The 15,221-nt window shown below is 47.6% G+C and overlaps 1 protein-coding gene across 2 annotated transcripts in view; it reads left to right on the top strand.

Annotated features, from left to right (window-relative positions):
* CRAMP1 (cramped chromatin regulator 1) overlaps positions 1-15,221 on the top strand; it is a 46,394-nt gene that overhangs the window by 15,364 nt on the left and 15,809 nt on the right. For both annotated transcript variants that reach the window (XM_087729207.1, XM_087729206.1), the window contains exons 5-11: positions 4,175-4,258; positions 5,930-5,978; positions 8,040-8,125; positions 8,478-8,601; positions 9,607-9,688; positions 10,862-12,136; positions 14,284-14,458. In XM_087729207.1, coding sequence (XP_087585333.1) covers positions 4,175-4,258; positions 5,930-5,978; positions 8,040-8,125; positions 8,478-8,601; positions 9,607-9,688; positions 10,862-12,136; positions 14,284-14,458 — 1,875 coding nt within the window. The remainder of the gene's footprint in view (positions 1-4,174; positions 4,259-5,929; positions 5,979-8,039; positions 8,126-8,477; positions 8,602-9,606; positions 9,689-10,861; positions 12,137-14,283; positions 14,459-15,221) is intronic.

Raw genomic sequence — 15,221 nt, 5'->3', positions numbered from 1 at the left:
TTGCCCAGAGCAACCAGGCCTCCATCCAATGGAGTTTTGCCCTATTTGACCACTTTTCTAACCACGTTTGTTTAGTTCAGTTTACTTTATTGTCATTGCACCTCGTACAATGCAATTAAATGCCATCTTCAGTCTACATTATAACTATAAAAATAAAAACACAAAGGCGCATCCTTCACATGCTATGTGATTGAAATTGAAAACCCGATATTGCATTAATATTGAAGTATACCATAGAATTCAGCATTACTGCCCTGGGATGGAAGCTGTTTTTCAGCCTGTTTGTCCTTGTTTTTGTTATCCTGTACCGTCTCCCAGAGGGAAATACCGTATTTATCGGCGTATAACACGCAGTTTTAAAACTAAAATTGGAAGCTTAAACCCTGCCTGCGTGTTATACGCCGATCTCAGCCTGGCGGCAGCGTCACACAAACTGTGGAAGGAGGGGGAGGAGGAGGGAACCAAAGAGAGCTTTTACCGAGTCTGCGCCCCACAGCCAGGACCGTCCTGGCGCCTCCAGCCGCGTTTCTTCCTGCAAAGCCCTTCGGGCAACCCGAGAGTTCCGCTTGACGCCAGAAGGGCTTTGCAGGAAGAAACGCGGCGTTTCTTGTGTGTGTGTGTGTGTGTCTGTCTGTCTGTCTCCGCCATCCCCAACCTCTACACCTTGCAGGACTGCTGCGCCTTTGAGAAGCCGGGGTGGGGGGGAGAGGGGGACGGGAACGACGCCTAACCCCCACCCACACAACCCGGTCCCCGGGAATGCCGCTCCCGCCGTTCAGAAACCGAGGGGGAGAAAAGTTCAAAAGCCGCCGGAGCCAGCTGGAAAAGGAGCGACTTTCCCCATTAGCCGGCGCCCTCCGCCAATCCGCAACGGCCTCGCAAATTAAAAACCGAAGGAAGGCGGCGAGCTCAGCCAAGCGCGGCCAGGCAGCCAGCGGCGCGCACCGGCTTCCCCGCGCAGGGAACTTCTCCGGCGGCTGGGGGGAGGCCGTCAAGCGGAACTCTCGGGTTGCCGAGAGTTCCGCTTGACGCCAGAAGGGCTTTGCAGGAAGAAACGCCGCGTTTCTTCCTGCAAAGCCCTTCGGGCAACCCGAGAGTTCCGCTTGACGGCCTCCCCCCAGCCGCCGGAGAAGTTCCCTGCGCGGGGAAGCCGGTGCGCGCCGCTGGCTGCCTGGCCGCGCTTGGCTGAGCTCGCCGCCTTCCTTCGGTTTTTAATTTGCGAGGCCGTTGCGGATTGGCGGAGGGCGCCGGCTAATGGGGAAAGTCGCTCCTTTTCCAGCTGGCTCCGGCGGCTTTTGAACTTTTCTCCCCCTCGGTTTCTGAACGGCGGGAGCGGCATTCCCGGGGACCGGGTTGTGTGGGTGGGGGTTAGGCGTCGTTCCCGTCCCCCTCTCCCCCCCACCCCGGCTTCTCAAAGGCGCAGCAGTCCTGCAAGGTGTAGAGGTTGGGGATGGCGGAGACAGACAGACAGACAGACAGACACACACACACACACACACACACACACACACAAGAAACGCGGCGTTTCTTCCTGCAAAGCCCTTCTGGCGTCAAGCGGAACTCTCGGGTTGCCCGAAGGGCTTTGCGGGGAAGAAACGCGGCTGGAGGCGCAAGGACGGTCCTGGCTGTGGGGCGCAGACTCGGTAAAAGCCTCTCTTTGGTTCCCTCCTCCTCCTCCTCCTCCTCCTCCTCCTCCTCCTTCTTTCTGGAGCCCCTTCCTCAAAGATTTGGTACCAAAGCAATGGCGGTGAGGAAGTTGTGTCTTTTGGATTTTGCACTGTTGTCTTTTCAATGGTTCTCAGACTGGTTGAACCTTTAGCAGCTGGGGTGATATTCTTTACTGTTAAGGTTACAATTGGATGTGTTGGACAAATCTTAAAAGATGAAACTTTTATTAAAACGTTTGACTTAACTAAAAACGTCTTCCTTTTTCTTCTTCTTCTTAAATATGATTTATTTATTTATTTTTACTTCAGAAGTTTGATGGCCGTTGTACAAACTAATCCAACCTAAATGTAGAGGAGGAGAAGAAGGGGGGGGATTTAAAAAGAGCAGAGGAAAAAGAAAAGAAAGCATGAAGAAAACATAAAGAAAGGGATGGGAGGGAGGGAAGGAAGGAAGGCACTTTATGTTGAAACAGAAAATATTATATAAGGAAGAAAATGGAAATAACTTTTTGCTCAAAGAGGTGTTTTTTCATTTCATATTTGCCTTTTAAGAGGAGTTAATGTTATAATTCATGTTCTAATGTTATAAATTTTAATCCAACATTAAGTTCCGAGCTTCCAAGTCATTTATTTTTAATGAAAAAAATTTTTACTCAAATTTTTGTGTTAAAATGGGGGATGCGTGTTATACGCCGGTGCGTGTTATACGCCGATAAATACGGTAGTTAAAAAAAGGGTGTCCAGGATGAGATGGATCTTCAAGGATGTTTTGAACTTTCTTAAGGCAGCGGGAGCTATCAAACTCTGCCAAAGAGGGGAGGGGGCAACCCATGATCCTCTGGGCAATGATGTTGACCCTCTGGAGTGGAGCCTTATCTGCCACTGTCCAATTGGCAAACCACACACAGGCGCAGTAAATTAAAATACCTTCTATGGTGCAGCGGTAGAAGGTCACCAGCAGTTTTTCCTTCAGTTGTCGTTTCCTGAGAAGTCTCAGGTCGTATCATCTCTGCTGGGCCCTTTTGACCAATGTTGCAATGTGAGGCACCCCAGGTCAAGTCCTACTTTGTGGTAACAAGCGAATCACTGCAGTTCTTCAATTAGCAACACGGCTCTTAAGTGAAATCCGGTTTCCCCATTGACTTTCCTTGTCAGAAGGTTGCAAAAGGGGATCACATGACTCCAGGACACTGCGACCGTCATAAACGTGGGTTAGCTGTCAAGCATCCAAACGTAAATCATGTCTCCATAGGGATGGGATGCTGCAATGGTCATGTGTGAAAGAATGGTCATGAGCTGCTTTTTTCAACTTCGGAACTTTGAATGGTCACTCAACAAGCTTTTGTAAGTCAAGGACTCCTTGTATTAGTACGGTGCTTCCATGGTGGAGGCTTGGCTGGTGACATCTCTGTTGCTTGGGAGACACCCAGTTCATGCATCCCCATGAAGTTACTCCTCAAAGTGGTACCCATTTATCTACTCGCAGTCAATTGCTTTCAAACCGCTGGGTCAGTGAGAGCCAGAGCATGTGATGGGAGCTCACCAGCGGTGGGTTCCGGATCCCGGTGCAACCAGTACGGTGCAACAGAGCCCGGCGTCCACCACATGAATGTACGCACACGCGCGCATGCGTCCTTACCACCTGCAATGCTCCAGCTGCTCAACAGAGTGCCGCGCAGGTGCTGTACGCTCCATGCGTGGAAGTGCCGAAGAACATACAGTAAGGAGGGCAGGTGGGCCCTCCGGAGCACAGTACCGGAATGGTTCCCGGTACTTCTGACAGGCACCGGAAATGCCCGAACCGGGGCATACCGCCTGCAACCCACAACGAGCTCACCCACCCCGCAGCAGCAATGGGTCTCAAATGCAAGGCTCCCGATCATCAGCCCAGTGTTCTACCTTCGTGAGCCACCATGCTTCTTCAGTTGTCATGCAATGCATAAAGTAAAAAACAGTATGAGGATAGAAGAGTTCTATAGAAACGTGGCATTTTTTATACCTTGAATCATCAGAATATTGCAAAAGATAAATGTGGGTTTACGTCAGGGGTGAAATCCAGCAGGTTCTGGAGAACCGGTAGTGGAAATTTTGAGTAGTCCAGAGAACCGGCAAATACCACCTCTGGCTGGCCCCAGAGTAGGGTGGGAATGGGGATTTTACAGTATCCTTCCCCTGGAGTGGAGAGGGAATGGGGATTTTGCAGTATCCTTCCCCTGCCATGTCCACCAAGCCACGCCCACAGAACCAGTAGTAAAAAATTTTGAATTTAACCACTGGTTTAGGTGCCAATGTCATCCTAACCAGCTATGAAATGTATCCCCTTATTGAAAATAAATTAATATTAATTACAGAGAGACCTATCTGGATCAGGTAATGTTGAAATAAATGTCAGTATTTGCCTGCTAGATTCTTTTTAAATCAAAGGATGCTCTCAGTTTAATCCATTCACGTGCAAATTTGTGATACATTCTTTTCCGTGAACACCTGTGTTTTTCTTTCTTTTGCAGTGTTTTCTCAAGGGCTGAAAAAATCCTCCCTCGAGCTTTATGGCTTAATTTGTTATGGGGAGCTCAGAAAGAAGATTGGGGGCTGTGAGTATTCTGTTTTTCGATGCCATGAAATTAGAAAGTGTGGAAAGCTTCTCTCTCAGCTGCCGTGGAAAACCACTTCCCAACCATTTTGCCAGATGTGTCTTAAGTCTTCCCTCTACCGCATTTTGCACATCGCTCTGCAGCATGCATTTCTCTGGCTTTGTGTGGGAGAGATTTCCAAGCATCATCTGCAGTTTTGCTCTTTCATGCAGAGTAGAAGGAAGCAGAAAGCACGCCAGGAAGCATCTGCTATTTGTGGGTGTCGTTTCACAAACAATGAGAAATCTGCTCGTCCTTGCCTAGCAGAAGGATGTAAGGACTACGCAGGACGACTTCTGCGGAATTGAAAGCAGGGATCATATCTGACTACAGATTAGGAATGAAAACTAAAATGCATTCTGAGTAGCTTTTTTTTTTTAAGAAAAAATAAAACCCAATTATCTCAGTATCCAATTTGTCTCATCTAAAGTGACCATACAATATTTGTATTTCGGTTTTATCGCACACTCTGATCTATATTAGCAAATACAACTTGTCCTAGTTGATCATTGGAAGTAAGGGATGTTTATTCCTTACTTCCAATGTTTATTCCTTACTTCCTGATTCCTGCTGGAATTGGGTATGTCTAGTTGAATGAAAAGAGCCACAAAGAAGACGGGGTTCAATCTATTCTCCAAATCACCTGAAAGGCAAGACAGGAACCAATGGATGGAAACTAATGGAGGAGGGAAGCAACTGAGAATTAAGGAGAAATTTCCTGACAGTTAGAACAATGAATCAGTGGAAGAACTTGCCTCCAGAAGTTGGGAATGCCCCAACACTGGAAGTCTTTAAGAAGATGTTGGATAGCCATCTGTCTGAAGAGATGTAGGGTTTCCTGCCTAAGCAGGGGGTTGGACTAGAAGACCTCCAAGCTCTCCCAACACAAACCATTCTATTATTATTCTCTACTCTACTCTACTATTCTATTCTCTACTCTAATATCCTATTCTATTCTGTATTCTGTCCTATCCAATCCTATTCTTTGGGCCAATTAGGAAAGGCTTGATGTAGGACCTTTTACATATCTCGCTGGATAATGACTTCTTTGAGGAACTTCGTCTTATGTCGAAGGAAGGTTGCCTGTGGTTGTTTCAAAAAAGGGTCTGTGTCCGTGTTTGATTTTGCAACATATCTTTGTCTAATTCCTGTGCACTGCTTGGGGAATCCAAGCATGGGTTAACTTTGTCCATTAGCCTAGAGACTGGGTTATGCAAATTGCTGGCCACGCCTCCTCTGACTGGACTGGTTCAGTTTTCCAACTCAGTCCAGCCTAAAGAGACACAAAATTATTCTCTCTGGGTTACTAGACAGATTCATCATTATTATCTGCACAAATTCATTGTTATTATTTCAGCTTGATTATTTGACCAATTCATCATTATTATTTCGGCTGCTTGCGTATACCAATTAAATGGTATACGTTTGAGGCCTAAAATGCTTTTTCTAGAATAACACGAAGAATCTTGATCTGTTGATGTTTAATTAAAATAATATCCTCCCCCCCCCCTCCAGGAACAACAATTTTGTGGTGATAAAGATGGTCCTAGGCCTGTTAACTATTTTGTGTAGTCATGTGTCATTTTTGATATTCTGCCCATTATTCTTTTTTCCCCCCAATATTCTTTAAAGGTATGGATGACAAAAACGCCACTAAACTCAATGAGCTTATCCAAGCTGGGTGAGTATTTTTTTCTCAATCATGATTGCTGTCCCGAATGAAGGCGAACATACGTGTCCCAGGATAATGTTGCAGAATTCAATCTGGGTCGGTCACCAGCACCAGAGGTTTGGCCTTCCAAGTTTTCCGAGGAGACAGAAGTTCTCTGAAGATGAGTAGGAGTCTGAAAGCTCGGAAGACAAAACCCTGTGACTGACCCAGATTGGATGATTGCTATCTTTTTACATCTGTCCTTCTTACATGTTAAAAATCCACAGAACCAGGGGTGGGCTGCTACGGGTCTTCCCAGGTTTGGGAAAATCCTTAGCTAATATAAGAGCCGAGGTGGCGCAGTGGTTAAATGCACCACTGCAGGCTACTTCAGCTGACTGCAGTTCTGCAGTTCGGCTGTTCAAATCTCACCGGCTTAGGGTTGACTCAGCCTTCCATCCTTCCGAGGTGGGTAAAATGAGGACCCGGATTGTTGTTGGGGGCAATATGCTGACTCTGTAAACCGCTTAGAGAGGGCTGAAAGCCCTATGAAGCAGTATATAAGTCTAACTGCTATTGCTATTATGGCCGGTTCAGAGAACCTCCAAATCCGACCCCTGGCTGGCCGCACCCCTCCCAGGAGTCTCCACGCGGCCCATTTTGGATGTGAGGTAAGTGCAGGGCCCGTGCAGAGGCTCAGGGAGGGTGGGAAATGTCTGGAAGTCTGAAACATGCCTGTTTCTGGCCTCCAGAGTCCAGGGGAGGCCATTTTCGCCATCCCAGAGGCTCAAGAAAAGCCTCTGGAGCCTAGGGATGGCAAAAATGCACACACACACACACGAACACCCCTGATGCAGGAGGCCGACTAGGCCATGCCCACCATGGCCACACCCACCCAGCAACCGGGCAGAGAATCCGTTGATGAAATTTTTAAAGCCCCCTCCTGCACAGAACAGATGTTTGTTACCTTGCACTCTTGTCTAGTGACTGACGGAACTGTTTCGGTATATTTTGCACGTTGTAAGCTGCCTAAAATCTTTTGGAGTGGGGTAACTTTTATTATTCATCTAAATACTAATTACATTCATGTGATCGTCAAGAATGAACGAATGACTTGCTTGAGATTTTCAATGAGAAAAATGGTCCTCGATTTGGACCCTATGAAGACAAATGCTACTGGAAGGGAATAGATTGTGCCCATCCCAAAGATTTTTCTACTTTCCTGGTGGCGTCTAGTGGTTAAGGCACCGGGGTAGAAAGCAAAAGATTGTGAGTTCTAGTCCCACCTTAGCTATGACAACCAGCTGGGTGACTTTGTGCCCCTCATCAGGAGATAATGAGTTCTAGTTCTGCTTTAGGCATGAAAGCCAGTAAATGACTTTGGGCCAGTCACCAGGAGATGGTGAGTTCTAGTCCCACCTTATACATGAAAACTCGTGACCCGTCAAAACCGCGGTCGACAAAAGCGCGCTCGATGAAAGCGCGTACCTGACATCAGCAGCGCGACGAAAAAAATTAAAAATAAATTAAATTGAAATTAAAATAAAATTAAAGCAAGCCGATTCACATAAAGGTAAGGGTTAGGATTAGGATTAGGGTTAGGTTAAGGGTTAGGGTTAGGTTTAGGCTTACGTCAAGCGTTAGGGTTAGGTTTAGCGTTAGGTTAAGGGTTAGGTTTAGGGTTAGGTTTGGGGGGGTTAGGGTAAGGTTTTCGCTTTAATTTTAAATTTACCGCTCACCGCGATGTTTTCGTCGCGCTGTGATGACGTCACGTACGCGCTTTTGTCGAGCGCGCTTTTGTGGTGGAACCATGAAAACTAGCTGTGTAACTTTGGGCCCCTCACCAGAATATAGTGGGAGTTCTGCTTCTGTCTTAGCCACGAAAACCAGGCGGGTGACTTTGGGCCTGCCACACTCTCTGAGCCCACTGCACCTCACAGAGTAGTTGTCATTATTGTGGGAAAAATAGGGAGGGTGTGCTGTATGTTTTTGCTTGCTTGAGTTACTTGTAAAAATAATAAAGGCGAGATATAAATAAATCAAGTAAAATAAATCTTCAAGCATCTCACCCCTTTTTAATATTCCTTTTAGAGCTACAACGGTTCGCTACAAAGGCAGGAACCTTCGCATCAAGGCCCCCATGTGCAGGGCTCTGAAGAAGCTCTGCGATCCAGATGGTACGTCGTAAATTCTGGGCAGGAAAAACTGCTTGGCGCAGCTGGCAGGGAGGAAGACCCCCCGAGGGGCCACACCCAGCCTGGGGATGCTCCCTGTTCAATGCTCACCCTCGTCTGAGCTTTCCTCAGCCCCCAGGACTGGCCCATGCTCTGCTGGCCCCCGGCGGGCCACAACAAAATGAGGCAAAGCTCACTTAACAACTGTCTGGCTTAGCAACAGAAATTTGGGCTCAACTGTGGTCGTAAGTCAAGGATTACCTACAGGTTCTCTTGATATGTGATTTCTCTGAGTATTTTGCTTACCTGGGCTCGTAGGTAGGATTTTAAGCATCCCTTCTGCTGTGTCCTGTAGGTATAAGTGATGAGGAAGATCAGAAGCCTGTGCGTCTTCCCCTGAAGGTCCCCGTGGAACTGCAGCCACGGAATAACCACGCCTGGGCTCGTGTGCAGAGTCTGGCCCAGAACCCACGACTCAGGTACTTCAAAGGCTGGCTGTGGGAGGTGGATGGATAGAACCTGGAGCCTTGAAATTGGGTTCACAGCAGCAAGCAAAATCAAGTGGCTGTCTCGTTTGAGCAGGGAATTGGGGATGTTGTTGGCATGTTCTACAAAGTATTCGAGCCAAGGTGGATAAAAATCGATGGATTTTTTTTAAAAATTGGAATTTTTAAAATTTAAATCAGATTTTTTTAATTCGATTTTTTAATCTTTATCAAATTTATTTTAATGGAATGCTTTTGGAATAAAAATCTAAATATAGTTTTCTCCATTTAAGATACATTAATAATTTAATTTATTCAGCATGAAATGGAGCTTAGTTATGCAGCACGAGGCTGTCCATTCTGCCATATTTATATTTTTGGTAAACTCGTTCAGTGAATCCAGGCTCTGCAAGCTGAGATAATATGCGACGCGTTGATGCATTCACACAATTTCGCAGCCAAGGTGGCAGTTCCTCTTTAAAATTATGATTTATATCAACTTGATTTAAATCGAATCCACCGTGATTTAAGCCATTAAAAACAAGAAGAGGAAAAGATTGTGGGATTTATTTTTTCCCCCGCTCTTCCTGTTAAAATAGATGTTTAAGGCACCCCCTGTGATGGCGAACCCATGGCATGTGAGCCGTCACTCAGGTCAGCTGCACCGCACATGCGTGCGTGCCTCCCACCGGCCAGCTGATTTTTGGGTCTCTGCCGGGGGGGCGCAGGTGTGTGTGTGTGTCACATGCGCATGCGTGCGGCCATGTGAGGACAAAAAGTTGTACTATCCTGTGCTGCTGTTTTATGCTGCTGTTTTATTTTCACTCTACTTCCAGTGAAGTAAAAATGGGAGTAATAGAATCCTAGGTTGGGTTGTGGGTAGGTATGGGGGAGGGTGATGTTTACTTTGTTTATCTTATCTAGGGAGGCTTTAAGTTCCCTTGCTAACAATACCCCTCATTTTCTAATTCTACTTTTCTTTCTTCCGTGACTTGACAGAATGATTGTGGAGCTGCATCGGAAGGTATCCAGCCTCATTGAATTCCTGAAACAGAAATGGGCTCTCCACGAAGTGCGTATCGTATCCTTTCCCTGATGCAGAAGTTAGTGGGATGGAATGTAGACTGGATTCCCGAGAGGGAGGGGCTACATTCCAAAGGATCAAGAGACATGGCGGTTAGACAGTTCGTGTGGGAGGAATGAGAGGAAGACAGCTCCTGCCTAATAGTTCCCAGAGTATCTGTTTAATAGTGCAAGTAGTCAGTTTTAATTTGGCAAGATTTTTGTCTGTCGTAGAGGTAAAATAAAAGAAACGGCTCAAAAGAACCTCAGAATGTCTTTTTGGGGGGTTTTAGAGACTGTTTCAATTAGTTTCTTCCTTGTTCCAAGAATTGGCATTTTTAACATTACAGGTAATCCTCCACTTCACAACCACAATTGAGCCAATAATTTCTGTTCCCAAGTGGGACAGTTATTAAGTGAGTTTTGGCCCATTGTACGACCTTTCTTGCCACAGTTGCTAAGGGAATCACTGCAGCTGTTAAGTTAGTAAGAGGGTTGTTGAGTGAAACTGTCTTCCCTATTGACGTCACACGTGAGAAGGTCGCAAAAGAACATCTAGAGCCCAGATGGCACAATGGTTAGAGTGCAGTATTGCAGGCTACTTTCTGCTGACTGCCAGCTGCCTGCAATTTGGCAGTTCGATTCTCACCAGGCTCAAGGTTGACTCAGCCTTCCATCCTTCCGAGGCGGGTCAAATGAGGACCCAGATTGTTGGGGGCAAGAGGCTGACTCTGTAAACCACTTAGAAAGGACTGTGAAGCACTGTGAAGCAGTATATAAGTTTAAGTGCTATTGCTACGTGACCCTGCGACCGTCATAAATATAAGCCAGTTGCCAAGTGTGTGAATTCTGTTCACATTTCAGTGGGGATGCTGCAACGGTTGTAAGTGTAAAAAACGGTCATAGTTCACCTTTTTCGGTGCTATCGTAACTTTGAACGGCCGCTGAACGGACTGTTGTAAGTTGAGGGCTATCTGTACTAATGTTCATTAATCTGTCTCTTCCATTTAGAACAAGGGTTTCTTTCCCAGTTCTTTGCATTTTGCAGTCTCACTAGTTAGCCCTCCTCTCTTCAGGGCATCCAACAAAATGCCAAAAGGACTTGTTTGGGGTTTCCGTGGAAATATTTACAGGTACGGCCTGCCTCTTTTTTGCTTCTCCACACCTGTCTTCCTAAACCTCCTTCATATAGAGGAAAACACTAGCCGAGCGGCAGCTGCAAGATTGCAGAGATGCTGAAGCCGGCAGCAGCTATTCCGAAGAGAAAACGACGTTCCATCTCTTCCCGGGGGAGAACTGCACGCTGACACCCCTCCCCGGGGTTGCCCGCGTGGTACACTCCAAAGCTTTCTGCACAGTGCATTGGCAGGAATCGGGCCGCTGCAAGCAGAGTACAAAGGATGTCCACCTGTTGCCCCCTGCCCAAATCCTGGGCATACAGAGCGGTCAGGGGACAGCCAGAGGACAGGTGAAATACTCACGGGGGGCAGAAAGCAAGGGTGGAACCAAGCCCGAAACAATGGCAGAAGTGAGCAGAACGCCTCAGTTGATCCTTGATCCCGTCGCGAACCCGGACGACTGCTCCGTCGAAACTGGGCTCACCGAAGGCGCATCCTCGGACCTTGGCATCACCAGCCATCTCAACAAGCCGCCCGCTGGGCTTCAGGACCCAAGCGGGAGCCTGGAGAAGTCCGTCCTGGTGGCTGAGAGCAGAGTGGTGGTGCCCGCCACGGTAGACGCCAGCAGCAGTGGCAAGTGCAGTTGCGGCGATCTCCCACCGGATTTGGAAGAGTTCTCCCTGCTTGATCCCTTCCCTCGTTACATGAAGTCCTGCCATGATCTGATTGTCCCTGAGAAGTGTCTCTGTGCCGAGAAGCTGGATAGAAAAGAGGTGGTGGCCTTTCCGGAAAGTTCTTCTCCCGCGGGTGGTTTCCCTGGCGGCATGGAGACCGGCAGCCGCAGTCCCCCACAGCTGGCAAGCAGCAGGGTGGATTTGCTCAGTGTTGGTCCGTCCACTTCTGAAACTCAGGCCTTCCCCTGCTCCGGACTTCAAGCGGAACCGTGCGTGAAGGAGCTTCCCGATGTAGTAATGGAGGATTCTCAGGAGAAGCTCAACCCCTCACTGCCACCACCACCTCCTCCTCCTCCACCGCCTCCAGCTCAGGGACAGACGGCCGCAAAGCCTGTCAAAGACGACCCCAGCCGCCTCGCACAGCAAGTGCGGGAGAAGGGGTGGAGCTTGCGGACCTCTGAAAGCCTTACCTTGGCTGAAGTCTACCTCATGATGGGCAAGCCGAACAAACTGCAGCTAGAATACGATTGGCTGGCAGTCCTGGGGCAGGAAACCCAGGATGCCGGGGAGCCCATCGCCGAACCGAAATCTGTTCCTCCATCGGCCACTTTCCACAAACAGAAACTCCTCAATTGCCTCTTGAAACTCATCTCTTCTGAAGTGAACCCCAAACCAGTAAGTACCCTATTTTTTCGGGAGTATAAGTCGCTCCGGAGTATAAGAGGCACCTTAGTTTGGGGGGAGGAAAATGAGGAGAAAAAAAATTCTGCCTCTGCCTACCAGCATCCATCAGTATTTAGCTGGCTAGCGTCCTTAGCAAACAGCCTGGTCAGCTTCAGTACATTAGCCTGATTCAGCAGGAGCAGATGATTGGCGGGTGAATACCCCCAATCAGCTGTTCCAAGAGGTGAACTTTAGCAACAGGTTCGCTGATTGTGAGCTTTGCTCACACGCATCTCATTGGGGCTGATACACCGCTTCAAAAATGCAGCTGATCATTGCAAGGGAGTGAGTACAGCGGGTGAAGCATGGAACCAGTCAGAAAAGGCAGCAGCTGTTCTGGGTCGCCATTTTGGCCTCTGCGGCTCACATTTTCAGCCTCCAAACGCTCCGTTTGAGACCCACTCAAGGTTGGGGGGGGGGTCACCGAAAGCACATTGCCACTGAAAATATGACGCACAGAGGCCAAAAACGGAGCGTGTAGAGACCCAAAAAATGCGATGCGCGGAGGCCAAAAATGGGGCATGTGGAGGCTGAAAACACTATGTGCTCTGGCGATCCCCGCAGCCTTGAACGGGTCTCAAACGGAGTGTTCAGAGGTTGAAAACGTGAGGTGCAGAGGCCAAAAAGGTAATCCACGGAGGGAACTACAGCCTGGAGAAGGTCTAAAATGTGACTCCCAGAGGCCGAAGGGTGGTGGCCAGCAGGTGGATGGGACTAAATTTGGTGTATAAGACGCACCCAAATTTTCAGCCTCTTTTAGGGGAAGAAATGTGTGTCTTATACTCCCAAAAATATGGTATCTGTTTGGACTCATTAGCGCCCTAGATTGGACTGTGTTGCCACTGCTTAAGTCATTGTAACAGATCCTGCGAATGAGTTTGGCTGAAGGTAACCTCCATCTTTCCCGGTTATCCAGATGTGGATGTTTAAATCTTTTGCAACTGGCTTGCAGCTTCCCTCCTCTGCTTGCGTCTCTCTTCTGAAAGAATGACTTTAGGAATTAGATTTATTCGGAATAATTTTGATCTTCTTTTTAAGCATATTTGCGACAGTTAATAACATTGCATTCAGTGCCACTTAAAAAAAAAGTAAAAGAAAAAAAGACAGAACAAGGAGAATTTTCATCATTTTTTTTTAGTTAGACATAATCCCCGCTTAACAACCAGAATTGGGAATGGCAATTCTGTTGCCAAGCACTGCAGTAGCTCAGCCAAAATTCATGTGACTTTTGTCGCACCTACCTCATTTCCACTTTTGCAATTTTGCTACAGCCCCAAATTATGATTGTAAGAGATCAATTTTAGGTAGGCATATGTATGTAGATATGTGTGCAATAACCAAAACTGATGATAACATGTAGATTCTCGTACATATGTAAATGTATAAATGTAATGATCAATTTTGGGTGGGCGCACCAAAGTTTTTATGAGGCTTGCTGGGTTTCTAGGGTAGCCTTTAAAAGATTTTCAAAATTCTGCAGCCCTTGACATAAAGCAAATGTTACTGGACCCCTGGGCTACACCAGCGGTCACCAACTGGTGGTCCGTGGACCACTGGTTAGTCTGTGAGAAAATTTTGGTGGTCCGCAGAAAAATCTTTGCATTCTTTTATATTGCACTTAATCAGGGATCCTGAAAATACGGCCTCTGGGCCAGATACGGCCTGCTGAAGCAATTACTCCCGCTCACTGATGGGATGGGGTCCTTCAGGCACTTAGCTTGGCTGCCTGTTTAGTAGCTACAGCCCTTCCCTCCCTCCCTGGGAATCCAGACGCTTCAGTGAGCGGTGTGCGAAACTTCAGCCGAGCTGGAGATATTCTCTCCGCTAACAGGCAGCCAAGCTAAATGCCTGAAGGACCCCATCCCATTACTAATTCATATTAGTGATCCACGAGATTTAAAATTATGAATTTAGTGGTCCCTGAGGTCTGAAAGGCTGGTGACCTCTGGGCTAGACCACAAGTGAATTAACCACTGTCCTGTCCCACCACGGTAGTTCCGAATGTTCTTTGGAATATCTGCTCTTTAACATGCGATGATGATGATGAAGAAGTTGTTGACCATGATGATGGTTTGAAGCATCCTGCAATTCCTTTCTAGATCCCCGAAACGAATTCCGTTGCAACCTCCCCCATCAAGCCAACTCAAGAGGAGCATGCTTTGACCCCTCCCGGGAAGGTGATTACCATTAGCACCAGGAGCCCGGGCTGTGCTCGCAACCAACCTGCTGTTCATAAGAAGACCTTTTCCCCCGGTGCCACTCCCAACTCCTCAGGTGAGTCATTCTTGCAGAAAACTTGTCTGCTCTGTGCCATGTCCACATAGACGTGCCCCCCCCCCCCTTCAAAATTCTGTGCCTAGGAAATGTCCGGATTCTCAATAGAGGTGGAGATAGCATCCATACTTGCGTTGACATTATCTGCCTTCTGATTGGACTGAGTTTGATAAAGGTTAGTTAAGACACGCCCCTTGTTGCTAGCCTTACCCAGCTTTCCGACTCAGTCCACTTCATGGACAATCGTGTCATCGTGTGTATCCTGAGCACTTTGCTGATTTAATGATTGGTTGAAGAATTAATTGATTTCTTTCCTTATGCTGTGAATGGGACAGGAATAGTATTCTGAAGCTGTTAGCTTGGGCTGGAGCGTGAGGGCTTAGGCCCATAGCTCGCCCTGTGGGCCATCTGCCTCCCAGGCCCCTGACTAGGCGGGAGAGAGCGTCCTCGCTTATCTCAGACGGCAAGGAAGGATCGCAGTGTTATTGCAGATCTCTTCTAAACGGAGAGGCAGGAGGTGAAGCCCTGAATCGGCCCAGGCCTTTCTCCCTGCCGCGTTCTGCCCAGAGCCGCCATTTTGGTTGCTAACGTGCCCCTCCCTCCCTTCTAAATTCTGTGCCTAGGAAATGTCCAGATTTTGGGATCTCTCGAATGCATTCTTCGATGGGGCAATGTAGTCACAACAGCCATTTTCAAGTTTGGGGTTGGAGGAAATCGTTCCGTGGTTTGGAATTCAGCAACTTGCAGCGAGCTGCAGATTTGT

The sequence above is a fragment of the Thamnophis sirtalis genome, unplaced genomic scaffold (genome assembly GCF_051295495.1).
Source record: "Thamnophis sirtalis isolate CommonGarterSnake01/CBP01778 unplaced genomic scaffold, rThaSir2_p1.2 scaffold_14, whole genome shotgun sequence".
Classification (NCBI taxonomy): Eukaryota; Metazoa; Chordata; class Lepidosauria; order Squamata; family Natricidae; genus Thamnophis; species Thamnophis sirtalis.
The sequence above is the reverse complement of the archived record's forward strand: the minus strand, read 5'-3'. Positions and strand labels throughout refer to the sequence as shown.